Consider the following 24,663-nt stretch of genomic DNA (forward strand, 5'->3'; position numbering starts at 1 on the left):
AGCGTTAAGTTGGAGCAGTCTCAGCGGCCGCCGCCATTTTGTGCAGTCGCTGGGAAGGGAAGGAGACGCCTAAACCGTGGCACCGCCTGGTTTGCGCGTGACCAGACCTCCCCGCTGCCCTAACAGCCCCGATTCTCTGTGTTTTGCTCCCGTCTCCGACGAGAGAGGCGGCGACGGTGGCGTCTGCGACGGGAGACAGCGCGTCGGAGCGAGAGAGCGCCGCGCCTGCCGCCGCCCCAACAGCGGAGGCGCAGCCGCCATCGGTCGTCACTAGACCGGAGCCGCAGGCCCTCCCGAGCTCGGCCATCCGTGCCCCGCTCCCAGATCTTTATCCGTTTGGGACCATGCGCGGAGGCGGCTTTGGGGATCGGGATCGGGACCGGGACCGCGGAGGGTAAGGGGGAGGTGCGGGCGGGGGGCGGGGTGGCCCCGCCGAGCCCGTGGCTCACGACGCACAATGGCGGCGGCGCGCGGGCCGCAGGCCCGGCCGGGCGCCTCTGCGGACTGCGGGCCTGGCTCGGAACGGGCAGGCCGGCCTTGTCGCCCCTCCTGGCCCGCCCGCCGAGCATCTATGATTCCCCCTCCCCCCCCGCAAGCCGCAGCGCCTGTCGGAGAAGAAGAACCCGGATGCTCAAGTTCCGTCTAGGAAAAGCGGACTTGACATGGTTTCTTTTCCGTTATGCCTCCAGCTGCCCCTGTTAAAGAGAGGGGCTGGAGTCGAGAAGGCCTTTTTACATTCTAAACTAGGCCTTACCCCTGCCCCGTCACGTTTGGTTCATTGGACGCCCCTTGAGATGGGGAGTGATAGTGTTGCCTTCTGTCCAGAAGGTCGAAGTTGGGAGAGCCAGGAAAGCAGATGACATTTTATTTTATTTATTTATTGCCCATTAACGTTCCCGTTGTACTTCAGAATTAATTTTGAGGCCTAAGCCAGTAAGTTTTGTTTCTATATTTTAAATTAACGTAGGAAGCTTTGTTGTTGTGTTGGTAGAGAAATCCTTGAATGTGTACCCTGGAATCAGTACACCGAAACTATGCTAACGTTGTTCCTGACTCCTAGAGACTGGGAACAATTCACCTCTGGGATAAACTCTGGGTGCTTTTTATTCGGATACAAAAAAGTCTTGGCTGGTGGTGGTGGCACATGCCTTTAATACCAGCACTCAGAAAAGACATGATGATCTCTGTAAGTTGAAGACCTGCCTGGTGTACATAGTGAGAGATCCCACCTGGAAGGGGAGGAAAGTCTTTAAAAGTAACAAAAGTATTGAAAGCAAAATAGACCCCTTGAGGTGTCAAATGCCAGTGATCCCAGCACTGGAGACTGAGGCAGGAGCTTAAGCGTTCAAGGCCAGCCTGGGCTACACAGATCTTGTGTTTACAAGGTTCAAAGTGGGAGGCAGTTTTAGAAAGAAAATGAAAATTCAGTTAAAATAAGCCGTGTAAAGGAATCTTAATTTTAGAAGCTTTATATATATATTTTTTTCCTAGATCATTAAAATTCAAGCAGTGCTGGCTTGCAGCAAGAATGGAAATAACACATGGGAGCTACACTAGACTCATTTGAGTTAGGCCAAAAACTTCTTAAAAATTGGGCTTGAGCTTTTTGTTTTGGTTGATTTCGAGACATGATTTCTCTGTAGCCTTGGCTGCCCTGAATTCCATTTGTAGATTAGTCTGGCCTCAAACTCGTAGGGAACAGCCTGCATCTGCCTCCCGGAGAAAGATCACAGCTGGGATTACAGGCGTGTGTTACCGCACCCAGCTGGATGAAATTCTTTAAAAGTAGTTACTATCAAATTTTCTCCAGTTCTGTAGTGGAATAAGGAAATGAGATTTTAAAATGCCTTTAAAAGTTCTGTACTTTACATAGGTTACTCCAAGTAAAGATGATTTTAGGATTGTTCTAGGAAAAGTAGCTTCTAGTTTCTTAGAGTTTAGGTTTGTCAAATAGCCGTATTTGTATTCTTGTTTAGCTTGCCTGTTTGTTGTAAAGGATATATAAAAAACAAGACTTCATTTTAAATCTGTTTGAAGGGGGTTTTGTTTGGAGCTAGGGTTGGATAGATCAGACTGGCCTTTAGCTCTGACCTTGCCACCACCTTTTAAGTGATAGCATTGCACATGTTCAATACCATATCTAGCATTAAACCTTTTCAAAAACAAAATAAAAGACTTTAGCCTACATATTATTTTTTTTTCTGTAACTCGGGACCACGTGGCTACAAGATTTATGAGGGTCTGCCTCAAAACAAGAATAGTACTCTTTGGGGAAGAAAAAGGAGATATAGAGTAAAATGTATAAATATAAAATAAAGATCAAGACTAGAGAGGAAAGTAGTACAGCTCTTTTTTGCCTCTTAAGAATAAACTAAAGGTGAGCACTAAGCCCTTAATGTCCCGAAGTTTGCCTTTGTAGATTAGTGGAGAAGTGCTTGCCCCAGCATATGGCGAAATTGGCCAAAAAGCTGTTAAACTTTTGAGGGACTCACTTGAAGCTTGTTTTTCTCCACAGTCTTGCTCTTGCAGTTTGAAAGATTATCCTTCCCTACGAGAGGGGTCCTGTGAAGGTTTTACTCCATGCAGAATGTCTAGTACCAGTTTAGAACACTTGGTAAGATGTTGGTACCTAGTAATTTTGTCAGATGGCTAAAATAGGTGGTAGTACTATTCTCTGTATCGAAAACTGAGGTGCAGAGAAGTAAAGTTTGCTCCCAGATCACACAGAAAGTTGCAGGATTAGAATTTGAATCTTGTCTAGTTTCAGTCTATGCTTTTATCCTTAAGATGTGTAAGATGAATGTTCTTTTTAAAGGGGTTTCCAGGAACCATCACTAAACATGGGCAGTGGGTGCTAATGAATCTACATTTTCTTATGTCTTCTAGGTTTGGAGCAAGAGGTGGTAGTGGACTTCCTCCGAAGAAGTTTGGTAATCCTGGGGAGCGGTTGCGTAAAAAGAAGTGGGATTTGAGTGAACTCCCCAAGTTTGAGAAGAATTTTTATGTGGAACATCCAGAAGTAGCAAGACTGACTCCGGTAAGAAAGAAGGGTGAGAGAGAGAATGTTCAAGAAGAGGTTAATGATCCAAGTGTTGTTTTGTGCTTTATGTTACATTAGGTCAGATCTTTTTAAGTTGCTGTGGGTTTGTTTTGTTTTGATTCTTGTTTCTGAGACAGGATTTCCCTGGGTAGCCCTGGCTGTCTGTCTTGGAACTCACTCTAGACCAGGATGGCCCCATTCCTAGAATTCCACCTGTGTCTTCCTCCCAAGTGCTGGGGTTAAAGGCATGTGTCCCCACCACTCAGTTTGTTTAAGTAGTTTTTGTTGTTGTTTTGCTTTGGTTTTTTGCTGTTGTTTTTGAGACAGGCCCTGGCCAACCTGGAACTTGGTATGTAGCCCAGACTGCCCTCAGATCTCCCTGCATCTACCTCTCTTACCAAGTTGCTGGGAATAAAGCACATCACCATATCTTGACTTTGTGTTATGTTTTAATTTTTATGTGATGAAATTATTGTATATGTGGCATGGTCTCACTGTGGCTGGCCTTTAATTTGCTGTCCTGTTACTTCAGCTCCTGGACTGCCAGGGTTACAGGTTTCTCTTTTGTTAAACCCTGAGCAAGTACTCAATCATTGAGGTGTTTGTTTGTTTGTTTGTTTGTTTTTAAGCAGTGTCAGCCTCAAACCTAGCACCACTTGTATATAAAGTTGTAACTACACCCTCACAAACTTAGTTTTTAAAATAAATTAAAATTGTATATTTGTGTGCTTTTAACCACCTAAGTGTATTCTCAACCTAAAGGTGATTGCTTGTCTAGAAAAATTATATAATGGAAAGAGCATTTGGGCCCAAGTTCTACGGTTTGTAGGCTGTCTTACTATGTAACCCTGGCTGGTCTGGGACTTGTTTTGTAGATTAGGTTAGCTGTGAACTTGAGGTGATCCTTCTACCTGCTGTGCTGGGATTACAAAAGCACTACCTGGCTGCCTAGGAATTCTTCTTGAAAGCGTTTTTTTTCCTGTGGAAAATGGAGCCTCTTAGTCATGTGCATCACAAATTTGAATTCATGTAAGATATATTTATCTTTGTGTAATAATGAAGCTTCTAAATTGAGAAGTTTTGTCTTTCTTCATCCTCCTCCCCACCCCTCTGGCCCCCAGTATGAAGTTGATGAGCTCCGCCGAAAGAAAGAGATTACAGTAAGAGGGGGAGATGTTTGTCCAAAACCTGTCTTTGCCTTCCATCATGCTAACTTTCCACGTAAGTATTCTTTACTCCTACATTAATGAAGTGGTTGGTTGCTAAAGGTTTGGAAGGGACCAGGATTTTGTGGACAAGACAAATAGGAAACTTTTCTGTAGAAAAGATAGTAGCCATGTGGCAGCAGCGGTGGCGGTGGCACCTTTGATCCTAGCACTCTGGAGGCAGAGGCAGGCAGATTTCTTGAGTTTAGGGACAGCCAGGGCTACACAGAGAAACCGTCTGTCAAAAAAAGAAAGAAAGAAAAGAACAGATTGTAATTTAGCAGGGCCTAGTCAGATGGGTGAAAGTGTTTAGACTACCTAAATTTGATTTTTGGAACCCACATAAATATGAAAGGAGAAAAAAAAACAACTTGTTGAAGTTCTCCTCTGACCTTCACAGATTCACACTTTATCATGCATAGATCCAAAATAATAAAGGTCAAAAATTTTTTGTTTTTAAGACAAAGCCTCTAGATCAGGCTGGCCTGGAACTCAGAGATCTACCTGCCTCTACTTCCCAAGTGCGAAGACTAAAGGTGTCTGTCACTATACCTGCCTTTAAAGCCATTTATTATTTATACAGTACTTTGCCTGCATGTGTGCCTACGCTCTAGAAGAGGATACCAGATCTCTCTAGATGGTCATGAACCACCATATTGTTGCTCGAATTGAGACCTTTGGAAGAGCAGCAAGCACTCTTAACCTCTAAACCATCTCTCCAGCCCTCCCCTGTATTTTATAAGACAACAGAATATATAGGATAGAGTGTAAACTTCAGCAACAGTAAATGAGTTATGGGCCCATGCTCTTAGGTTTGTTAGAATAGTTCTTGAGCTAGCGTTGACCTGGCCAAAGGTTAGTTTTAAAATTCTTGGAGAATGATAAAGCTAAGTGTTAGCATCAGTAACTGCTACTTTTTTGAGACCTCATGTGTGCCTTTAGTTGTACTAGTAAAGGCAGTAATGTGTTTACTTTCTTACAGAGTATGTCATGGATGTGCTGATGGATCAGCATTTTACAGAACCAACTCCCATTCAGTGCCAGGGATTTCCTTTGGCTCTTAGTGGCCGGGATATGGTTGGCATTGCACAGACTGGCTCTGGGAAGACATTGGCGGTAGGTACCAAGTTTTTGATATGGTAACTTTATTATCCTAGTTGTCTTATATTTTCTCAGGGTTTTTTTTTGGGGGGGGGGTTTATTGCTTGAGTTTCTCTGTAGTCCTGGCTCTTTGAATTCACTTTGGAATACATCAGGCTGCCCTTGAACTCAGAACTGCACACCTCTGCTGCCTACCAAGTGCTGGGATTAAAGGTGTGATTAAAGGTGTGCTACCATGCCCACCTCACACTTCTTAAACTCAGTTAAAATACTGTATTTGAGTAGGGGTAATCTCAGTGAGTAGGAGGTCAGCTTGGTAGTGAGTTCTAGGATAGCCAGAGCTACATGGTGAAACACTGTATTCAAAACCCCAAAAAGTAAAATTCTATGTGCTCTTATTTTTCTGACTTTCCATTAGGCCACTATTAATTACTGATTTAACTTGGAAATGTTAAGATAATGGCTTAGGTTTGTATAACATTGTTGATTCATACTTCCGCAGTATTTGCTGCCTGCAATTGTTCATATAAACCACCAGCCATACTTGGAAAGAGGAGATGGCCCAATTGTAAGTGTGTTACAGTTTTGTAATTTTTAAGATTAACTGCATGGAATAATGATGGTTGAATTTTAGGCACTGTGTCTAAAACCCAACTTAATTCTTTTTTTTTCTTTTTTTTTTTTTTAATGTTTATAGTTGTTTTGCCTGCATATGTCTGTGTACCATCTGCATGTGTGTGCATCCGTGCAGGGAGTGTGCGTGCATGCGTGTTGCTCATGGAGGGTACACAAAAGCATTTTAACCCCATAGAACTGGAGTTATAGACAGTTGTTATCTACAACATGGGTGTTAGGAATCAAACCCCAGTCCTCTAAAAAGGACTAGTGACCTTAACCACTGAGTCATCCCTCCAGCACGTCTTATTTGGGATTAAATGTCTTACCCAAAGTTACACAGCAATGAACTGAATTTGAAGCATTCTTCCTCTTTTTGTGCTTCTGGGTATCTATAATTTGTGCCCTTGTGCAATTACCCCACCATTTGAGCTCCATCTCTCTAAAACTACTCTTTGGGTTTTGGTATTAGGGGTTGAATTTAGGCCCTGGTGTGTGTTAGATAAATATTCAGCCACTGGGTTTATAGCCACAGCTCTCAAGCACATTCTGAAAAGTTAGTGGATAACTTGTAAGGGTCAGTTCTTCCCACCTTGTGGGTCTCAGGATCAAGTTGTGAAACTTTTTAATGTAGACTAGGCTGGTTTTGAACTTAAAAGAGATCATCCTTCCTCTGCCTTCTGTGCTGCGAGTAAAGGTGTGTGCTACCATTGCCCAGCTGTCATTTTTTTATTTTTATGCAAGGTCTCTCATAGCTAAGCTTGGCCTCAGATTTGGTTTGTAGCCAAAGCTAGCCTTGAACTACTGGTCTTTCTGCCATAGCTTCTTAGGTGCTGGCATTTAGGCATGTGCACCAAGCTTAAATTTTATGTATACTTCCTGTTGATATTTATAACTTTATTGCATGGGTGTTTTTTAAGCCACTTGTTCATCTTGTGGGGTTAAAGGTAGGTAATACAAAACTGGGTGTGATTGTACATATCTTTAATCCTCCACTTAGATAGGTTTAGGCAGGGGCATGAGAAGTTCATGTATAAGTTCAGACTGCATAGGTCAAGTCCCTGCCTGACCCTGCTTTTTTGTTTGGTTTGGTTTTTTTTTTAGTAGATAATACATGGTGTAAACCAACCTAAGTGGGTTATTTATGCTTCATCTAGTCATAACACATCAAAGTGAGCCAAGTGGGGAGGTCACTAGTGTCCTTTCTATTTCTAAATAGTAAATTATTTTCTCACAAGCCAGTGTGCCCTGCTGCTCAAAACTAAAAGACAATAAGGGAAGAATTAGTACCTTTTGATTCTCTGGGTGGTTTTTTGTTTTTTGTTTTTTTTTTGTCCAAGTTGGGGTGATTATCTCAAGTTTATTTCCCCCTCCCGCTTTGTTTCAGTGTCTAGTGCTGGCTCCTACCAGAGAGCTTGCTCAGCAGGTACAGCAGGTGGCTGATGATTATGGAAAGTGTTCTAGGTTGAAGAGTACATGCATTTATGGAGGTGCTCCTAAAGGCCCCCAGATTCGAGACTTGGAAAGAGGTAATTTTTTTTAACAATACATTGTCATGTTTTGTCAATTCCTGTAAATGAAATTGAACGAAATGCTGGACTCTTGTGAAAAAAAATCAGTATTTTCTAAAGTGTAGAAATTCTTGGCATACAGTTCTATCAGCTACTTTGTGGGGAAAACTTGTGGCTAGAGACAACCTACTGTTGTGGAGTTTTCTTACACCATACATACTCTTTGGTTACTGTACAGTTAGCAATTGCTGTAACATTGAATGTGGCCACTAGGGCTGCTGCTTACAAGTTTCTGTGTACTGAGTTTTCAGGGAAGACTTTTTTTTTCCCCCTGCTCTGTAGGTGTTGAGATTTGCATAGCCACTCCTGGGCGCCTAATAGATTTCCTGGAGTCGGGAAAGACAAACCTTCGCCGGTGTACTTACCTTGTATTGGATGAGGCTGACCGGATGCTTGACATGGGCTTTGAGCCCCAGATCCGTAAAATTGTGGACCAAATCAGGGTTTGTAAAGCTGATATTTCACTCTACTTACATCTGTTTGACTGTCATATGGGTCCTTAATCTAAAGGACAACCTTCATTTCTTGATAGCCTGACCGGCAGACACTGATGTGGAGTGCAACCTGGCCAAAGGAAGTAAGGCAGCTTGCAGAGGATTTCCTGCGTGATTACACCCAGATCAATGTGGGCAATCTGGAGTTGAGTGCCAACCACAACATCCTACAGATTGTGGATGTCTGTATGGAAAGTGAAAAAGATCACAAGTATGAAAAGAGCCTTCATTGTCTTATTTTGCTATAGTATTTAGTTTATATTTGAGACGGGAACATGTTAGGTATCCTAAAGTGGTCCCCAAACTCATGATCCTTCTTTCTTAGCCTCTCAAGTGCTATGGTTACAGTTGTACTACATCATAGCTGAGAAAGCCAGGGTTTTTGTTTTTTGTTTTTTATTTTAAGGTTGAAAACATTCTGTCATTCATTGGAGCATTGTAGTTGAATGTAATCATTTGAATCCAGGCTTTTTTAATGCCAGCTGTATAGTTTTTAAGCAGGCTTAAGATTTATCTCAGGAGTGATATCAAAAACATCAGACCTGCTTTGAATCTGGTATGAATTAGTTAGGATTGAATTTTTATTTGCTTGAGCTCTCGGTATAACAGGAGAGGTGACTTTGAGCCTCTATCTCCCCTGTGCTGGCATATGCTACCAAACTTGGTTTACTTCTTGCTGGGGGTTGAACCAAGCCATCATGCATGCTAGGCAAATACTGTGATCACAGCTTAAATTAGGTTTCATTGTTTATGTTCATGCACTGTGCCCATGAAGTCAAGAAAAGACGTCATATCTCCTGGGGCTGGTGTTAGCTGTGCTTGTGAGCCACCCATAGTGGATACCCAGCACTCCAGAGTCAGGCGGATTTCTGAGTTCCAGACCAGCCAGGGATACAGAGTGAGTTCCAGGACAGCCAGGGCTACAGGGAGAGTCCTTGTCTCAAAAAACCAGAGGAAAGAAAAAGTTAGGTTTGGGGTCTCTCCTTTTTGGAAGAGAAGATTTTTGTTACGTAGCTGAGGTTGGTCTCGAATTCTCCATTCTGCTTCAGCCTCCCAAGTGATAGGGAGATTGTAGACATGTGCTACCATACTCTTAATTGTGTAGCTTTGGGGCTTAATATCTGTGTGATTGGTGTAAAGATCTTTTCTGTGTGATGACTACATTGTTGGTCTTTTCAGGTTGATCCAGCTAATGGAGGAAATCATGGCAGAAAAGGAAAATAAGACTATAATATTTGTGGAGACAAAGAGGCGCTGTGATGACCTCACTCGAAGGATGCGCAGAGATGGGTGAGTACAGCATCTAGATAACTTTATGCCAGCAGTTCTCAACCAGTAGAGTAGGCCATGACCTTTTTGAACCCTCTTTCACAGGGTTAGAATATCTGGTGTCCTGCATATCAGATATTTATATTATATTTTATAACAGCAAAATTATAGTTACTGAAGTAATGATGAAATTTTATGCTTGGGTCACCACAACACAAGGAACTGTATTAAATGGTCTTAGCATTAAGGAAGGTTAAGAACCACTGCTATGCTATGCCAAGGCAGTTGCAAGTGTGTGTGTTATTTTAGCCTGATGTATAATTGTATGTGTAAATGAGCACAGTGTTGTATTATGTAGCTTAAAGAACTTGATCAAAATTTGTACTAATATTTCTTTTGTAAAGATTTCTAATATAAAATATTCTTCTGATAGTTGGCCAGCTATGTGTATCCATGGAGACAAGAGTCAACCAGAAAGAGATTGGGTACTTAATGGTAAGAATAAAACTAAGCATTTTCTTTTGAGATAGGATCTTTGTAGATCAGGCTGGCCTTGAACTCAAAGAAATCCACCTGCCTCTGCCTCCCAGATGTTGTGGGGGGGTTAAAAGTGTGTGCTATTATGCATAGCACAATAAAGCTTTTTGACATCTGTCATCTCCCGCCTCCAATTTATAAAGAACCAGATAATAGATTATTTTGGGGAGTGGTATCTGCACAAAAACAGGAGGTCATAGTATTGCAGATATGGCCTGGCTGCCTTCCCAACAACAGTTTTATTTGCCAAAATAAGTATTGTACTAGACTTTATTTATAGACTAAAGTTCAACCAGCCATGTTCTAATTCATTGAACTCTGGGTGTTTTTAATACATCTTCAGAGTTTTTTAAAGTTTAGAATAATATAAATAATTTTTTCAAGTGAAAAGGGCTGGAGAGATGGCTCAGCCAAAAGAGCACATACCGCTCTTTAGGAGGCCCTATCTATCACCCATGCTGGTGGCTCAACAGTCACCTGTAATTCCACCTGCAAGGGGATTCTGTGCCTCTGGGCACCTACACTCAACATATGCAGGTGAATGCACATAATTTTGTCTGTTCGATTTCAAGACAGGCTCTCATGTGGCCTTGGCTGTCCTAGGACTAACCATGTTGACCAGGTTGGCCTCAAACTCAATCCTCTTGCCTCTGTCTAAGTACCGGGATTAAGAGAGAGTGCTACCATTCCTTGGCTGTAAATTTTTTTAAATTTTAAAATACTTTTCTTTAAAATTAAAATGGCTGTGGTATAAGCTGTAAAAAGGTACAAAGCCAACATTGTGAAGGCACAACCTCTTGGTTGCATGGGGGAATGATTTTTCTTCGTTCTTGTCTTTTATAGATGGTCTTTAACCTCAGTTCCCTAACTTGCCCCTCCCCCCCTTTTCTTTCAGAGTTCCGGTCTGGAAAGGCTCCTATCCTCATCGCCACGGATGTAGCCTCCCGTGGGCTAGGTTTGTATAGATAGGGTCTCTGTCAGTGGTTTGTTTCTCTTTTGGTTTTAAAATTTTCTTGTCATGTCAAATTTAGAATTGTATGTATGTGAGTTTAGTCAAAAGAGAGTATTAAGTATGATTCTACCACCCCCTGTAATGTTCTTTTAACCTTTGTTGGGTCTTTTAAATACTATTTTGGGTTTTCTGTGGTGGTTCTTTTTTATTTTCAAAGTTTTGTCTGGCTCCTAACAAACAGGCTTTGGTCTGCCAGCACGGCTTAGGCATGACTGTGAAGTTACAGGGAGAGGAGACATTCATTTTACAGCTTCATTTCTTAGTTTTGTTCAGTTTTCTGGCTGGATAGAAGGAGCATAATTAAACCTAGCTATCAAAAACTAGTTTCTTTAGTTTTCCCCTTTTGCCAGCATGTTACTACAGATAAAAAGATGCCACTTCTGTGATGATTAAATAAAACAGGTTTGATTAAAATGTAATGTCATTTTATGAAATCTGCATTGCTCAATATTTCAGTAAAAAATGATGGGCAGTTATCCCTCCTTTTACCCATCATTTGGCTATATAGGCATATTGTCCAATTTAAAAGCTTAATCTGAAGATGTTCCTATTGAGCTTTCAACTGCTATTTAAGATACATGCAAATAGCCCATGGCACTTTGACCTTTTGAGAACTGAACAAGTCTGGACCCAAATGTTTACATTGATAAGGCTTAGTTCAGCTGGGTGTGGTAATACGTGCCTTTGATCCCAGCACCTGGGAGATAGACAGACGGTTTCTTTAGTTTGAGGCCAACCTAGTGTGTGTAGTGAGTTGCAGACCAGCCAGGCCTAAACTGTAAGAATGTCTCCAGAAAAAGAGATTGTGACAGCTGGGCGTGGTAGTGTATGCTTATAAATTCCAGCACTTGGGAGCCTTAGGCAGGAGACTCAATAGTTTGAGGTCAGCCTAGGTTATATAGCCAGGTATTGTTTTAGAGAATGGAAATCCTATCCATCAGGAGGGAACCATTATTGATGTGTTTAATTTCCTGTTGAGTAAGGTGAGAATTGTCAAATTTCCCTGTGTAATTTAACATAGAGATGATAAGATTGAATGCAGCAGTGATGGAGTCATTTTATCATTCAATTTAACTCCTCCTTCAGAGGTAGTGCCCTGCAGCCATGGTGGGAAGTTGCCTCTTCCCTCTGAGGTCATGTCTGGGTCTGTGCCCTTAGAACTGGGGCCTGTTGGGAGAGGAGGCAGAAGCCTGAAAGCAGTTTACTTAAAAGCTTTCAGTAATGGTGGTTTTTAAAACAGGCTTGCTATGTGCTGGTAGCTTCTTTGTGCATCTTGCCTAGACAATTAAAAATCTTTGTTCTATGTCCCCTTGCATATTTTCAACAAAATCAATTGGCTACCATTAGAATAACTTAGACTCTTCGTCCCGCCCTCCCTCATTCAAGTGAGGGGAAGAGGGAAGGTGCCTGAGTCTGTTTCTTGTTACTCAACATCAGTGCTTGTTTTGGGCCCCTTTGTTTGCTGCCTTGTAAAAATCAAAAGGAGGGAGAAAACCCACCACAATGGCAGAATTCTGACCAAGGTCCTACAAGATCCTGGAAAGTGAAGGCTTCTACCTCATAGACAGGGGTGCTATTTTCAGCTGAGTCACCAGGCCTTTTTTCACTTCTGTGGAGCGATGGTCTCTTAAATGATCCCTTCAGGTAAGTTCTTTGACTCCCATAGTTTCATAATAGTCCTCTCAGGTGACCACTGTTCCCTTTACACTGGGATATTTTTTATTTTGCTTTTTTCTTTTTTTTCTCTTTTTGTTTAAACTACACACTGTTGAACTAAAAGTATTGAATTTATTTTGTTTTGTTTTTTAACAGAAGCTTTGATATCAACTGCAGATCACTCAGTACATGGCTGAGGCAAATCTACATTGTCCCGAAGCCGCTCTAGATGAGCCTGCTGCCTAGTCTTAGACTCTCCCAATTAGTGATTGGAGTTTCAGGCCATGGCGTAGGGCTTTCCAGACCTCAGGCTCTCCCAGGCCACTGGCCAAAACACATAACTTTCCACTTCTAACCCTGCTACAGCATCTTCTATAAAGACAGCAAGATAATATTGTGGCAGTGCACCAGTAACCTCAGGGCAGCCTGGACTGGAGAAAACCAGATTCTGTGCTTGCTCTCAGGTGACCCCAGGCAGCTGTGCACACAGGACACCTTCTAGTATGAAGACCTTGCACCGTGTCCACCCCCCCTTGTCAAGCCCCTCCAGAAACACTTCCAGCTGTTAGCATCTGAAGCCCCAGTGCTTGCTGCTTGGAAAGCACACTCCTGTGCATCCAATTGCAGTAATTCAGCGTGCTCTGTTTCCCATGTCACTCAGTGGAAGTGGCTAAGGAGCATTAGCCAGGCTCTGAAGAAGTGCTGGGAGTCAACCCCTTCCCCGACCCCACCCCAGTCTTCCATCCTTGCCCTGTAATATTTTTTCTTTGTGACATCAAGGACCCAAGCCGGAGACTCAAGCTGCCCCCTGTGATAAGTGCCTTCTCGTCTTTCTGGTGTGATTCAGGACTTTAGGGGTCAGTAAAGACTGAGGAGCCTTTATTGTAATAAGAAACAGACATAATGCCCCTACTTCACACGCCCCTAACAACAGCTGAATTTTTTTTTCTTTTTAATCTCCCCTTTCCCCTGAAATTAATCCAGTCTGGGCAATAGATGCGGTCTGACCCTTTGGATGTAACTTTTTTTTTTTTTTTTTTAATTTTTCTACAATCACCCCAATTACCTTGGGGAGGCGTTGGAGGACCTGAAATTTTTACCTGAACCCAGGTTCTCCGGCGCATGGCAACCAAATGGGGCTACAGAGAAGCATCTAAGCCAGTTCACAGAGCGAGCGTGTGTGGGGACTTCTCACTGCCACGGACCCTTGATGCATGCTCCCCGCGCTCCAGTGGTCCCGTGTCAGAAGGCGGAGTTTTCGAAAGGAGGCCGCCAAATATAAAAGGCAAAGAGACGGGATCGGCTGCAGCGGTTTCCCAAAGGAGGAGGGAGTGTGCATCGGTCTGGTAACAAACAGAGAATGTTTTTTAATTATTTCTATCACAAAAATCTGTGTTTTATTTAGGATATTTTCAGAATATTCTTTGTAAAATGCAGATTTTTTTCCCACAAAAAATTAGGATTCTGTTATTAAATTTGTTTGTTAAGTAGGTTAAAAACTACATTTAGCTGAAAGCATTACACTAACATTTACATATTTTTAAGTTTTAGGGGGTTACCCAGCCCAATTCCTAGCCATGTACAGAATATTAAATGTGTGTCTCAAGGTTTCATGATTTTTCCCCCTGTTCTTTGACAATTGAATCTCCAGGTCACATAGACAATCTGATCATTGAACAAGTACTAAGTTTGCAATAACCTTGAGTTGAGTGGGGGGGAACCTCACTTGAGAAGCTGGGCTTGGTAGTACAGTGAAATTTTAGTGTAATGTGTTCTTGTGATGATTGAAAAGGGAAAGATAATCTGGGTGTTCAAGCAAAGCAAAATAGGTGTGCATTTTTTCTTTGGTTTGCTTTTTAAATACAAGAGCGAGAAAGAACCTGTTTAGTTTGAGAATGTAGTGTGTAGATGAAGTGCCTTTCCATGTTGCTCTGTGACTGGTCTGAAGGTAAGTTGGTTGTGTTGTTGGTAGACTGTGCCAGGCTTCTCCCAACAGAGTAGAAGTGATTTGGCCCTGCACTTTAATGCTTTCTGGTTTCTTCTTCATTCAGTCTTTGAAAAGGGTGCCACTATAATGTGTCAGTTTGAACTCTGGTCTTAGTGTAGCTCCTGTCAGCATACTGTCACAGAAGAGGCAGGAGTTTGGGGGTTTAGAATGGGGCTCCCATAGGATTATAGCAGATCAAGATGCAGTGCCCATGTGTGTCCTGAGAGTCACTGATCCTCTTTTACTCTGTTGGGATGAGTCTTTTTTGTACCTACTCAGAGTGGTGACTAACTTGGTCTTTTCTCCTCTTGCTGTCATCTGCATTCGTGCTTTCCACCTCTTGGCATGTCTTTACCTTCTCTTTCTCTGCCACACCAACCTACACAATGACTCATCATTGGCCTGGAAGATGTGGAAGATGTCAAGTTTGTGATCAACTATGATTATCCAAACAGCTCAGAGGATTATGTTCACCGTATTGGCCGAACAGCCCGGAGCACCAACAAGGGCACTGCTTATACCTTCTTTACCCCAGGGAACCTAAAGCAGGCTAGAGAGCTGATCAAAGTGTTGGAAGAGGCCAATCAGGCCATCAATCCAAAATTGATGCAGCTTGTGGACCACAGAGGAGGCGGAGGAGGAGGGGGTAAGGGTAAGTCCTGGAATTTTCCAAGGACTCTTTCCTAATGCTGGTTGTGCCTTGTTGAGTTTTTTTTTCTTCTTTCTTTTCTTTTTGTTTTCTTTTGATGTGTAAAGGTGCTTGCTTAGAAGTCAGAGGAGAATGCTTAGTGGTTTTTATGACTTCATTATAAGTCACAAAGTAAGTTTTGTCATTGTGCTATTGTTGTAGCCCAGTATTTCTGTAGTTGAGAATTTATGACCCATTTTTTTTTTTTAAGTTTTGAGTCACATGGTGCTTGTTCAAAATTAAACTAGTAGTACATGCCTGTGATTCTTAATTGGTGGAGAAAAGGCCAGGTGTGTATCTTTTTGGAACTGCTTGAGTTTCATAGCTAGACCAGCTTTTAAATACTTATAAAGCTAAACTCTTGTTACTTCTTATACCTTTGGAGAATTAGGTAGTTCTGCATCATTTTTTCATTGCTTACTTAGCATTATTAGTTGAGGCTTATAGTTGAACTACAGTTGTGAGTTGCACTCAGCTCTGAGCTCCTGGTTCCCTAGCTTAGTATGTTAGCTTTGTTTTTGTTGCTGGATGTGGTGGCGCGCGCCTGTAATCCCAGCACTCAGGGAGGCAGAGGCAGGCGGATATCCGAGTTCTTCGAGGGCAGCCTGGTCTGCAAATTAAGCCTGGGACAGCCAAGCCCGCACAGAGAAACCATGTGTTGAAAAAACAAGAGATTGTTTTCATTACCCTCAAGAAGAGTCTTAAAAGGCACCAAGTTGAGTAAAGTATTGGCTAAGAGACTAGCATTGCTGACAAAGATGTGTCGAGTATTTCTGTGGCCCCTTTATGTTCACTTTGTCTGGATCACATACTTGGCGTTAAAAATACTTTTCTCTTCCCACCAGGAGGTCGCTCTCGATACCGGACTACTTCTTCAGCCAACAATCCCAATCTGATGTATCAGGATGAGTGTGACCGGAGGCTTCGAGGGGTCAAGGATGGTGGTCGGAGAGATTCTACAAGCTACAGGGATCGTAGTGAAACCGATAGAGCAAGTTATGCTAATGGCAGTGGCTATGGAAGCCCAAATTCTGCCTTTGGGGCACAAGCAGGCCAATACACTTATGCTCAAGGCACCTATGGGGCAGCTGCTTATGGCACCAGTGGCTACACAGCCCAGGAGTACGCTGCTGGTACCTACGGGGCTAGTAGCACCACCTCAGCCGGGAGGAGCTCCCAGAGCTCCAGCCAGCAGTTTAGCGGGATAGGTCGATCTGGGCAGCAGCCACAGCCGCTGATGTCACAGCAGTTTGCACAACCTCCAGGAGCTACCAATATGATAGGCTACATGGGGCAGACTGCTTACCAGTACCCTCCTCCCCCTCCTCCTCCTCCTCCATCCCGTAAATGAAACTGCTTGGTGGGAGTGACTCCTGCAGATTAATTACATCTAGAGGAACACTCTTCTCTTTTACCCTTCTAAACCTTTTCATTTTTTTTTTTTCTTTTCCCAACCATTATGGTTTATCTTTTTTTAATGCAGATTAGTTAAAAATTCACTGCCAGGTTTCTTCTGCCCGCCCAAAAGATCCAGTCTGTAATAACAGATTTTGTAAGGAAAAAATATATATATATCTATATCTATATGTAGCTGACTGGAAAAGATTAATTTCTTCCCCCATTCTAACGCATGTTGAGGATATTGAGCTATTTTTCATCTTAAAGGTATTAGGCGCTTTTGTTGAGCCTGTTTATCATTGGGAGGGAGGATAGGGAAAGATGAATTGTTCACAGGAGATGGCGTCTTATCTTTAGACTGGGAGGAGCCAAGAGGGATTTCCATGCACACTGTCCATGGTAGGTTTTAGGTTACTGAAGTTAGATAACTCAGGCTTGATAAGTTTTAAAGACTGCTTTATCAGTTAATTTGGCTGATGGCTCATTATGTGCATTCGACAGAAAATTCCTAATTGGTTTTATTGTCATCGTCCCCCACCCCCCTTTTTTCCTGCAGTTAATAAAAATTAGCCATGTTAGGTTGAGTTAGAAATTACATTTCTGGGTTCACATGTATTGTTTTTTTTTTTTTTTTTTTTTTAAGTTTAAAAGAGTATATATATGGCATTGTTTTTGCTGGGTAGACTGGCGCCTGGTTTTCTTACTGAATATAGTAACCAGGACCATCTAAAAGTTGTTCTAGCCAGATAGCCACTATGAGCTAGCGGTAAACATCAGTACTTAGCAGAAACTTCCCAGGCAGTTGAATCTACAATGCATCTTTAGAAATGACGGACTGCATACGAGCAGATCTTCCTTTTCAACGCAGTATTCTTAGAGCTAGAGTAAGAATGATTTCGTGGGCTGCTCTGCCCGCTTGGCCAGGCTCTCCTGAGCAGGACCGCTGAAGAGCTAGTCTCCTCACAGCCTGTTCTGTGCGGTGCTTTGTAGCAGCTGGAGGCGCTCATCCTGGGCATCCCTTCGCCATCAGCTTTTCACAGGTAGGTAGTGCTCATGGAGCACTAAAGCCCAGGTCCAACCTATTCTTGAGTGTGAAAGTGGGTGAGCTTGTCTCATCCCTTTATTAAACGCTTTTCCCTCCTGAAACTTGTAAGAACAACAGTTGAAGCAGGAAAGAATATTCTGCTCTTCTGTCTCCCTGTCAGTATAGGGCAGTAGATGGCCACAGTTCCTACATTAGATCACAATGGTGAGACCTTCGGTGTTGCTCTTTCCTGTGCTGTTCACAGAACAGTTAAAGGAGGAGGCTCCACTGCATTTCTTGGCTGTGCCTTGAGGGTGCTTGCTGCTTTATAAAATGTAACAGTCAATACACTTGGTGTTTTTCTTCCGGAAGAGAAAAGGGATGGTTTTGAGGGACTGAAAGTAGGATTCAGTGTGCAACAGAACAGGTAGGTTGTCGTCATATGCTGGATTATCCGCATGTGAATGCTTGGCATTCTTTTGTTTACTGTTTTACAGGCTGAAGCCAAGGGAGAGAGATGGGCACAGATGTGTGGCAACCCTGCTCTTTGCTTTGAAACCAAAGTATGTGTCCTGTCTGTTTCTAAGCCTGCCAAAAGGAAGTGTCTTATCCCTGACACTGACCAGCCTGTTAGAAAGACTTCTTTCTACAACCAAATTTATTTTTATTTTTTATTAAGCATTATACCATGGGCTGTCCTGTGCTAGTGCAGCTCTTTTAAAACATCCCTTCTATTACCGCCTCTGGGGATGAAGCAGCAGCTAGGTTGCTTACCTTCCCTCTCCATCAGAGGCATAATCCAGATAAAAGCAGATTCCAAATTTCAGGAGCTCTTTTGGCCTGGGTACAGCAGAAAACTAGCAGTTTTCCTACTTGGCGCAAATGACTTGTGTCTCCTTGTCTATCCGTTGAGTTCTGCTCTGAGAACAGATGTAGGCAAACCCTTTGAGCTGGGTTAATTGCCTTCATGGTTAACTCATTTAGGGAAAGGGCTTCAGTATTAGGCTGTGGGTTGTTTCTCCCGACCTCCCTAACAGTTCATTGCGCAGACTTGTCATCTAAAAGGTTGGTGGCTTTTGCTTGGATCAGTGCCCTGCTAATGCCCATGCTGGTCGCTCAACACATTCCTGTCATTGAGACTTGAATTGTAGGTATGATGTTAAGGCACAGGATGCTAAGAGCTATGTTACTACTATTAGTTTGTAAACTGTCCTTTTGATACCATCTTGTTTTCTTTTGTAGGTATAAATAAACACTTGACAATAAAGGTGTGAATTTTTTATTACATTAAAACTAAGTGTAGTTCTAATGTTTTCCTCCAAGCAGCAAATGTTGGGAGGTGAATGTGCTAGTCATCCTAGTTAGTACCTCAGACTTGGTAGGGGAGGGTGGAATTGGTGAGTCTTGGCACAAGAATCTAGTTACACAGTAGATTAGGAGTCCTATTTTGGCAGAGCTGGTGATTTGGATTGCTTGCAGGTTAGATGAAGTGTGGATGTTGGTTGTGTCCCTAACACACACCAGGTCTTCAGTTAAGCACTGACCTAGGAAATGTCTTTGCAAATGGATCTGCCCATTCCTTGGCATGAACCTTCTATAGTCATAAAGGAGCAATGGTCATTCATGGAGGAGGTATCTTTCCATTCACTGTAAGGCACCATTCTTGGGCGAAAGCACCAGCTGTTACATCATATCCAGGATGGGTCCTGCTGTTGATGTTGAGCTTGGAAGTTTATCAGTGCTTTGTTTCAGTTTGCACCAATCATTTTAAGTCTCAGGTCTTCATCACCAAGAAGAACAATCCAGATGGTTGGTTCTGTGGCCCATCTCCTCAGACTGGCATTGGTAGGCTTAATTTCTTTCCTTTAAGGACTAGAAGAAAATAGAGTGATGTGCTTTTTTAAAGATTTTAGGTCTACACCCTCCCCCCCCCCCCCCCCCCAAACAGTGGTTTCTGTGTAGCCATTGCTGTCCTGGAACTCTAGACCAGGCTGGCCTCAAACACATCTGCCTGCCTCTGCTTCCCAAATGCTGTGATTAAAGGTGTGTGCCACCACCTCCCAGCTCCAAAAAAGATTGTTTTAATGCTACCCCCTCTTCTTAGTTTCACTGACCTTGGCTAGCCTTGAGCTAGACTTGCCTCTGCCTTCTTAGTTTTAGGATTAAAGGCACAGTCTGTTATAACCTGCTGTCCCTTCAAAGTTTCCACCTTGCAGGAGGCATGCATTTAGCAGAAATTCCATCTCAGGTTAGCCTTGTCTTTGTCACCTTTTGCCCCCATTTTGGTTATGGTTGTAGATCAAATAGTTAACATCAGCACATCTCTGTTCCATTCCCATACCCTGTGCATCTCTTTACCCTGACCAGTCTCCCTGCATGGCAGAGCAGAGCTGCTGGGCTAGTTGAAATGAGTTCTTACAGATGCTGCGGTGGTGCGGTAACAAGCCCTTAATGATGGCCCCTTGAAGCCCCCAGTGAACCTAGCTGGCTTGAGTGTCAGGGTTTATGCCTTGCTCTTGCCTGCTTTAGAGGTTATACAAGAGTTAGGTTTCCCAACCAGGTTGGTCAAAAGCCTCTTCCCAGTTCTCCCCTCTGTACACACATGATTCCCTTTGGTCTGTGGTTGGCCCTCACCCATCCATCCACATAAGCTCCAGAGGGATGGACCTTGACCCTGCTTCCTCAGACCAGGTGGAATACCTTCTATAGAGGGCATGGTGACATAGGGCCAGTGCCTACCTTTGGTCACATACAAATAGAAGAAGTCACAGTAAAAGATGGTTTGGACTACTCCAGACACCACGGAGATTTGGTCATAGAAATTCTCTGTCTGGTACCGCCTGATCCAGTTAGCCAGATAGAGTGCCCGATACAACCCCAGGAAGAACAGGTAGTGAGTAGTGATGGTCTCAGCTTCTCCAGTCTTGCTGATCATGAAGAGCTGTGGCAGGATGGCCACTGACTCCAGATAGATGGAGAAGGTCCAGAGGACCTGTGAGGAAAACAGAAAAGGCTGGGAAGGGTCTGTTGCTTTAGAGGACCCACGTGTAGTGAACGTGTTTGCTGAAGAGAACAGCATCACCCAGGTAGGCTCAGTGTTAACTGCCTCAGCTAAGGAAGGTCTGGAGCCAACAGGCGTGCTTCACCATACCAGGTTTAAGAACTTGTGTTTGTGGCTTTTGGGGGTGTTGGAGATAGAAGCCAAGGCCAGATGCACGTGGGGCAAGCACTCTACCCAGCGTCCCCAGCCCTGAACTTCAGTAGTTCTACCGTTCCATCATTTATGGAGTGTAGTCCCTGCTGGTTTTCCAACAGTGAAAACATGTCCACAAAGTGTTTTAATACGTATTTCACAGTTTATAAATGACATTAAAGACACTGTCAAGGTACAGCCCAAGCATGCCAGGGTATATAGGGTATATTGCCCATATGTACCAGCACAGGACCTCCAGAGATGCTTGTTGTTGAAGCCCAGGCCTGCTAAGTTAGCCTGGAGTGCTCTTGGGGGCACACGGTCCCAAGAGAAGAAGGGCTAAGCACCTGCTTAACTCGAACCTCCCAACCGAACAGATGTGCCCCCCTTACTAAGGGGTGGGGGTGAATGCTGTGAATGGTGAGCAAAGGGCTTGGTAGCAGGCAGGCCCGGATGACTGAAAGAAGGGACCGCTGTCTTGGGATGACACTCACCTCCATTGGTGCATAACTGTAGTTCACCAGAAAGGAAAGGCCCATCACTGGGACCAGGAGGAACTCCAGCCGGAACGTGTCATTTTCAATGTCAAATGTTTTCCGGAACTTCCAATAGATCATGTACACTGTGACATAGGCGCAGAAGAGGAAAACAACCTAAAGAGAGATGGACGTCTGTGAAATCATTTAACACTCATGCTAGCCGGGATATCTATAACCTGGAGGGTAGATTCATGCATGGGTTGGAGGTTTCCATTAGAGTCAAAGGAGTAGCTTCTCTGATGCTGTCCGAAGAATCTTTTGTAGGTCTGGGCAGCCTTGGAACTTGCATTTCTAACAATTTCCCAGGCTGTACTAATGCTTCAGGTAACACTAGGCTACACTGGCACAGAGAACTCTGTCACCTCCCACTAGGACGAGAGACACGTGCTCTCTGTAGTATGGGATCTCACGTCCTAAAACCACCCTCAATCTGTCTCCCCTGCAAGAGAATTCATGGGCAGGACCCTCCTTGGAATCCCCCAGCTCCTCACTCAGCACAGATGGAAAGGTGATGACCACCTTTCCATTCCATTACAAACTAGACACCTCATCCTGCCACAACAAGGCTGGGGCTGCAGCTGGTCCATCTCCAGCGATTTCCAAGCAGACGGTGATTTTAAGACCCTAGCCTCACATTCACACTGAGTTCAAATGCTTTAAAGGTGACAGCATCCTCCTCCTCCTCCTCCTCCTCCTCCCCCCTCTCCTACCTGGGGTCCCAAAGGGTGTCTCTGAGACAGAGAATTCTCTTTGGTGCACCATATCATCTCTTGGAAATTTTTTGGAGGGGGGTTCGAAGGGTGCACCACCACAACTGGCTGGCTGTTTTGTTTTCTTAAAGATTATATATATATATATATATATATATATATATATATATATATATATTTAATTTGTGTGGGGAGGCACAAATACACGGGACGGTGTGCACACATGGCAAAGGGACAACTTGTGGTAATGAGTTCTCTCCTATGTAGGTTCTGGAGATCCAACTCAGGTCATCAGGCTTGATAGCAGGCATTTTATTGACTAAGCCCTCTTGCTAGACCAGGGCCTTCATGTGTATCCCAGGCTAGCCTGGATACAGGCTAGTCTTCCATCTCAGTCACTTGAGATTTTGGATAAAACATTTTAACAGAGCTTTCTCCAGATGAGTGGTGGTGGAACACCTTTAATCCCAGCACTCAGGAGGCAGAGATGAGCAGATCTCTGTGCATTCAAGGCCCGCCTGGTCTATATAATGAGTTCCAGGACAGCCAGGGCTACGGAGAGAGGTTCTGTCTCAAAAAACAACAAAACCTTTTTCTATGATCCCTGCATGTGAGAGGCTGAGACAGGATGATCTTTAAGTTTAAAGGCAGCCTTTACTATGTGCTAAGACCCTGTTTGCAAACCAAGGACAGGAGGCTGGAGAGGGGTCTCAGTAGTGAGTGCTTCCTACTCTGGCAGAACACCTGAGTTCAATTCCCAGCACCCATAGCAGCTCACAAGGAACTTTAGATTTTACGGAATCCAGCACCCTCTTCTGGACTGTGCAGGCACTGCAGATGTGGTACACACACACACACACACACACACACACACACACACACCTGTATACAAGCAAACACTCATGAAATATCTTTAGACACTAAAACAAGCCAAGCATGGTGGCATACTCCTGTGACTGCAGTACTCAGGAGGCAGAGGCAGGTGGATTTCTGTGAGTTTCAGGCCATCCAAGGCCACTTATTAAGATCCCCATCTTTTCTGTTGTTTGTTTTTGAGACAAGGTTTCTCTGTGTAGACCAGGCTGGCCTTGAACTCAGAGATCTGCCTGCCTCTGCCTTCTCAGTGCTGGGATTAAAGGTATGTGCCAATACCACCCCATCTTTAAAAAAAAAAAAAAAACCTTGCTGGCAGGCAGGTCCCCTATTCTACTATCACTACCCTCTGCCTTAGGAGCCCAGGGCAAACACTTTGTGACCCTGGAGATAGACATTCTGCTCATGACGAGCTACACAGCTTACCAGGCCCGCTGCCAAATGAAAAAGTGAGACCCTTTGTTCAAAATTAGGAATTTCAAGATGGCAACAGCAAGGAGTCCAAGCACATGTGGAACCCTGCTGAACAACTGTATATTTTACACCCTCATGAGTACCAGCCACACCGAAGGTGTCAGAGTGAGGAGAAAGGAGCTGGGGCACCCGTGGGGCTGCCAAGCCACCCCTGAACAGCTCACGTGCGGCGTTTATGTTATAGGAGTGTTACCCCCTGACTTTGCTGAGGTCACCCGCTCTCTTAGCAGCACCTGACAAGCTCTACCCCACTTTGCCGACTAGCAATTTGTTCTTGCCTCCACAATGTACCCGCCTCGAAGCCAGGAGGTTTAGTAAGTCTTCACCCCAGCGGCGCCTACCACGCTACGGCGCGGAGACCAGGCATGGCAGGGGAGCTAAGAGAGTGTCATACACTTCCAGACCAACCGAAGCAACCTTTGGTCCCTGTAGCTGACCTGAGCCACCCCGCCCTCCTCATCCCGTCCCCACCTTGCCTCTGTCCACACGGCAGCTCTACTCACTGGCTACCCACTGCCTTGGCCTCACACATCTCTGAAGAGACTAGTTTGTTCCTATCTCTAGGTCTTTGCCCAGGCTATGCATTTTCTTTGGTGCTTTCCCCCCTGATCTCCACGAGGTTGGCCACTTGTCATACACACCACGTGGTGGTGGTGGTGGTGGAGGTAGTGAGGGTCTTTTGAGACACTGTGTAGCCCTAGAACTTGCAGCAATCCTCACGCCTCTCTGCTGCCCCAGGGTTGAGATTAGCTGCTTCACCATTTAAATGTGTGACCTCCATGAATTTCCACAGCCACCTCCCTGAGCTAAGTACCCCATAGGTCCTGAGGAAACAGTGCAGGGGGCCATGCCTGAAAGGCCCTGGGTAGCAAGGCAGGTTGAGCCAGCGCCAGCCCTGGCCTGAATTTCCCAGCGCGCCAGCAGCCCCCACGTTCTCACCTTCATCACCGTGTTGTAGATGGAGATGAAATTGGAGAAGAGGTCCAGGTACCTGGTGGTGAAGACCAGAGCAAAAAGGATCTGGCTCTTCCCAGAGATGCCTGTGCAGGGTGAACAAGAGACCATGAGGACGTAGCCTGTGGGGTGGCCACCCAGGAGCGGCTGTCCCCGCACCAAGTCGCCGGAGTCCCTGTGCCTCTCGTTGGGCTACGATCTGTCTCCCAGTAAAGAGACCACGTTCCCAGTAGTGAACCCTGCGTGCGCCACCTTGGTGCTTCTCTGTGGAGGATGCGGGGGTAGTGTGAGTCGCCTGGGTGGGGGTGCCCAGGCTGTTCTGT

At 44.2% G+C, this 24,663-nt stretch overlaps 2 protein-coding genes across 4 annotated transcripts in view; one reads left to right on the forward strand and one right to left on the reverse strand.

The window, feature by feature from the left end:
• Positions 1 to 18,864, forward strand: Ddx17 (DEAD-box helicase 17). 3 transcript variants are annotated; one of them, XR_002477325.2, is made up of 14 exons: positions 1 to 394; positions 2,887 to 3,037; positions 4,162 to 4,261; positions 5,228 to 5,361; positions 5,849 to 5,914; positions 7,349 to 7,490; positions 7,815 to 7,975; positions 8,065 to 8,237; positions 9,206 to 9,316; positions 9,729 to 9,790; positions 10,728 to 10,787; positions 14,897 to 15,139; positions 16,021 to 17,613; positions 18,095 to 18,864. XR_002477325.2 is itself a non-coding variant. In XM_021661604.2 (13 exons), the coding sequence occupies exons 1-13, from the start codon at positions 345 to 347 to the stop codon at positions 16,524 to 16,526; spliced, it is 1,959 nt and encodes a 652-aa protein (XP_021517279.1). In that variant the 5' UTR covers positions 1 to 344; the 3' UTR covers positions 16,527 to 18,864. The 3 variants fall into 3 exon arrangements, 2 of the variants coding, with proteins under 2 accessions (XP_021517279.1, XP_021517280.1); XM_021661604.2 differs by having other exon boundaries at positions 16,021 to 18,864; XM_021661605.2 differs by having other exon boundaries at positions 14,897 to 15,133; positions 16,021 to 18,864.
• Kdelr3 (KDEL endoplasmic reticulum protein retention receptor 3) overlaps positions 17,189 to 24,663 on the reverse strand; it is a 12,593-nt gene continuing 5,118 nt past the window's right edge. Inside the window, exons 2-5 of the mRNA XM_021661607.2 lie at positions 24,326 to 24,426; positions 21,285 to 21,443; positions 20,337 to 20,589; positions 17,189 to 19,469 (exon numbers count right to left, since the gene is read on the reverse strand). Coding sequence (XP_021517282.1) covers positions 19,429 to 19,469; positions 20,337 to 20,589; positions 21,285 to 21,443; positions 24,326 to 24,426 — 554 coding nt within the window. The 3' untranslated portion in view covers positions 17,189 to 19,428. The remainder of the gene's footprint in view (positions 19,470 to 20,336; positions 20,590 to 21,284; positions 21,444 to 24,325; positions 24,427 to 24,663) is intronic.

Source organism: Meriones unguiculatus, chromosome 8 (assembly GCF_030254825.1).
Source record: "Meriones unguiculatus strain TT.TT164.6M chromosome 8, Bangor_MerUng_6.1, whole genome shotgun sequence".
Taxonomy (NCBI): Eukaryota; Metazoa; Chordata; class Mammalia; order Rodentia; family Muridae; genus Meriones; species Meriones unguiculatus.

Bases quoted from the DNA above. Each gene is read 5' to 3' on its own strand.
- Ddx17 (XM_021661604.2), top strand. From the start codon at position 345: ATGCGCGGAGGCGGCTTTGGGGATCGGGATCGGGACCGGGACCGCGGA. The intron at 9,317-9,728 runs GTGAGTACAGCA...TTCTTCTGATAG, and splicing joins CGAAGGATGCGCAGAGATGG to TTGGCCAGCTATGTGTATCC. The intron at 10,788-14,896 runs GTTTGTATAGAT...TTGGCCTGGAAG, and splicing joins TGTAGCCTCCCGTGGGCTAG to ATGTGGAAGATGTCAAGTTT.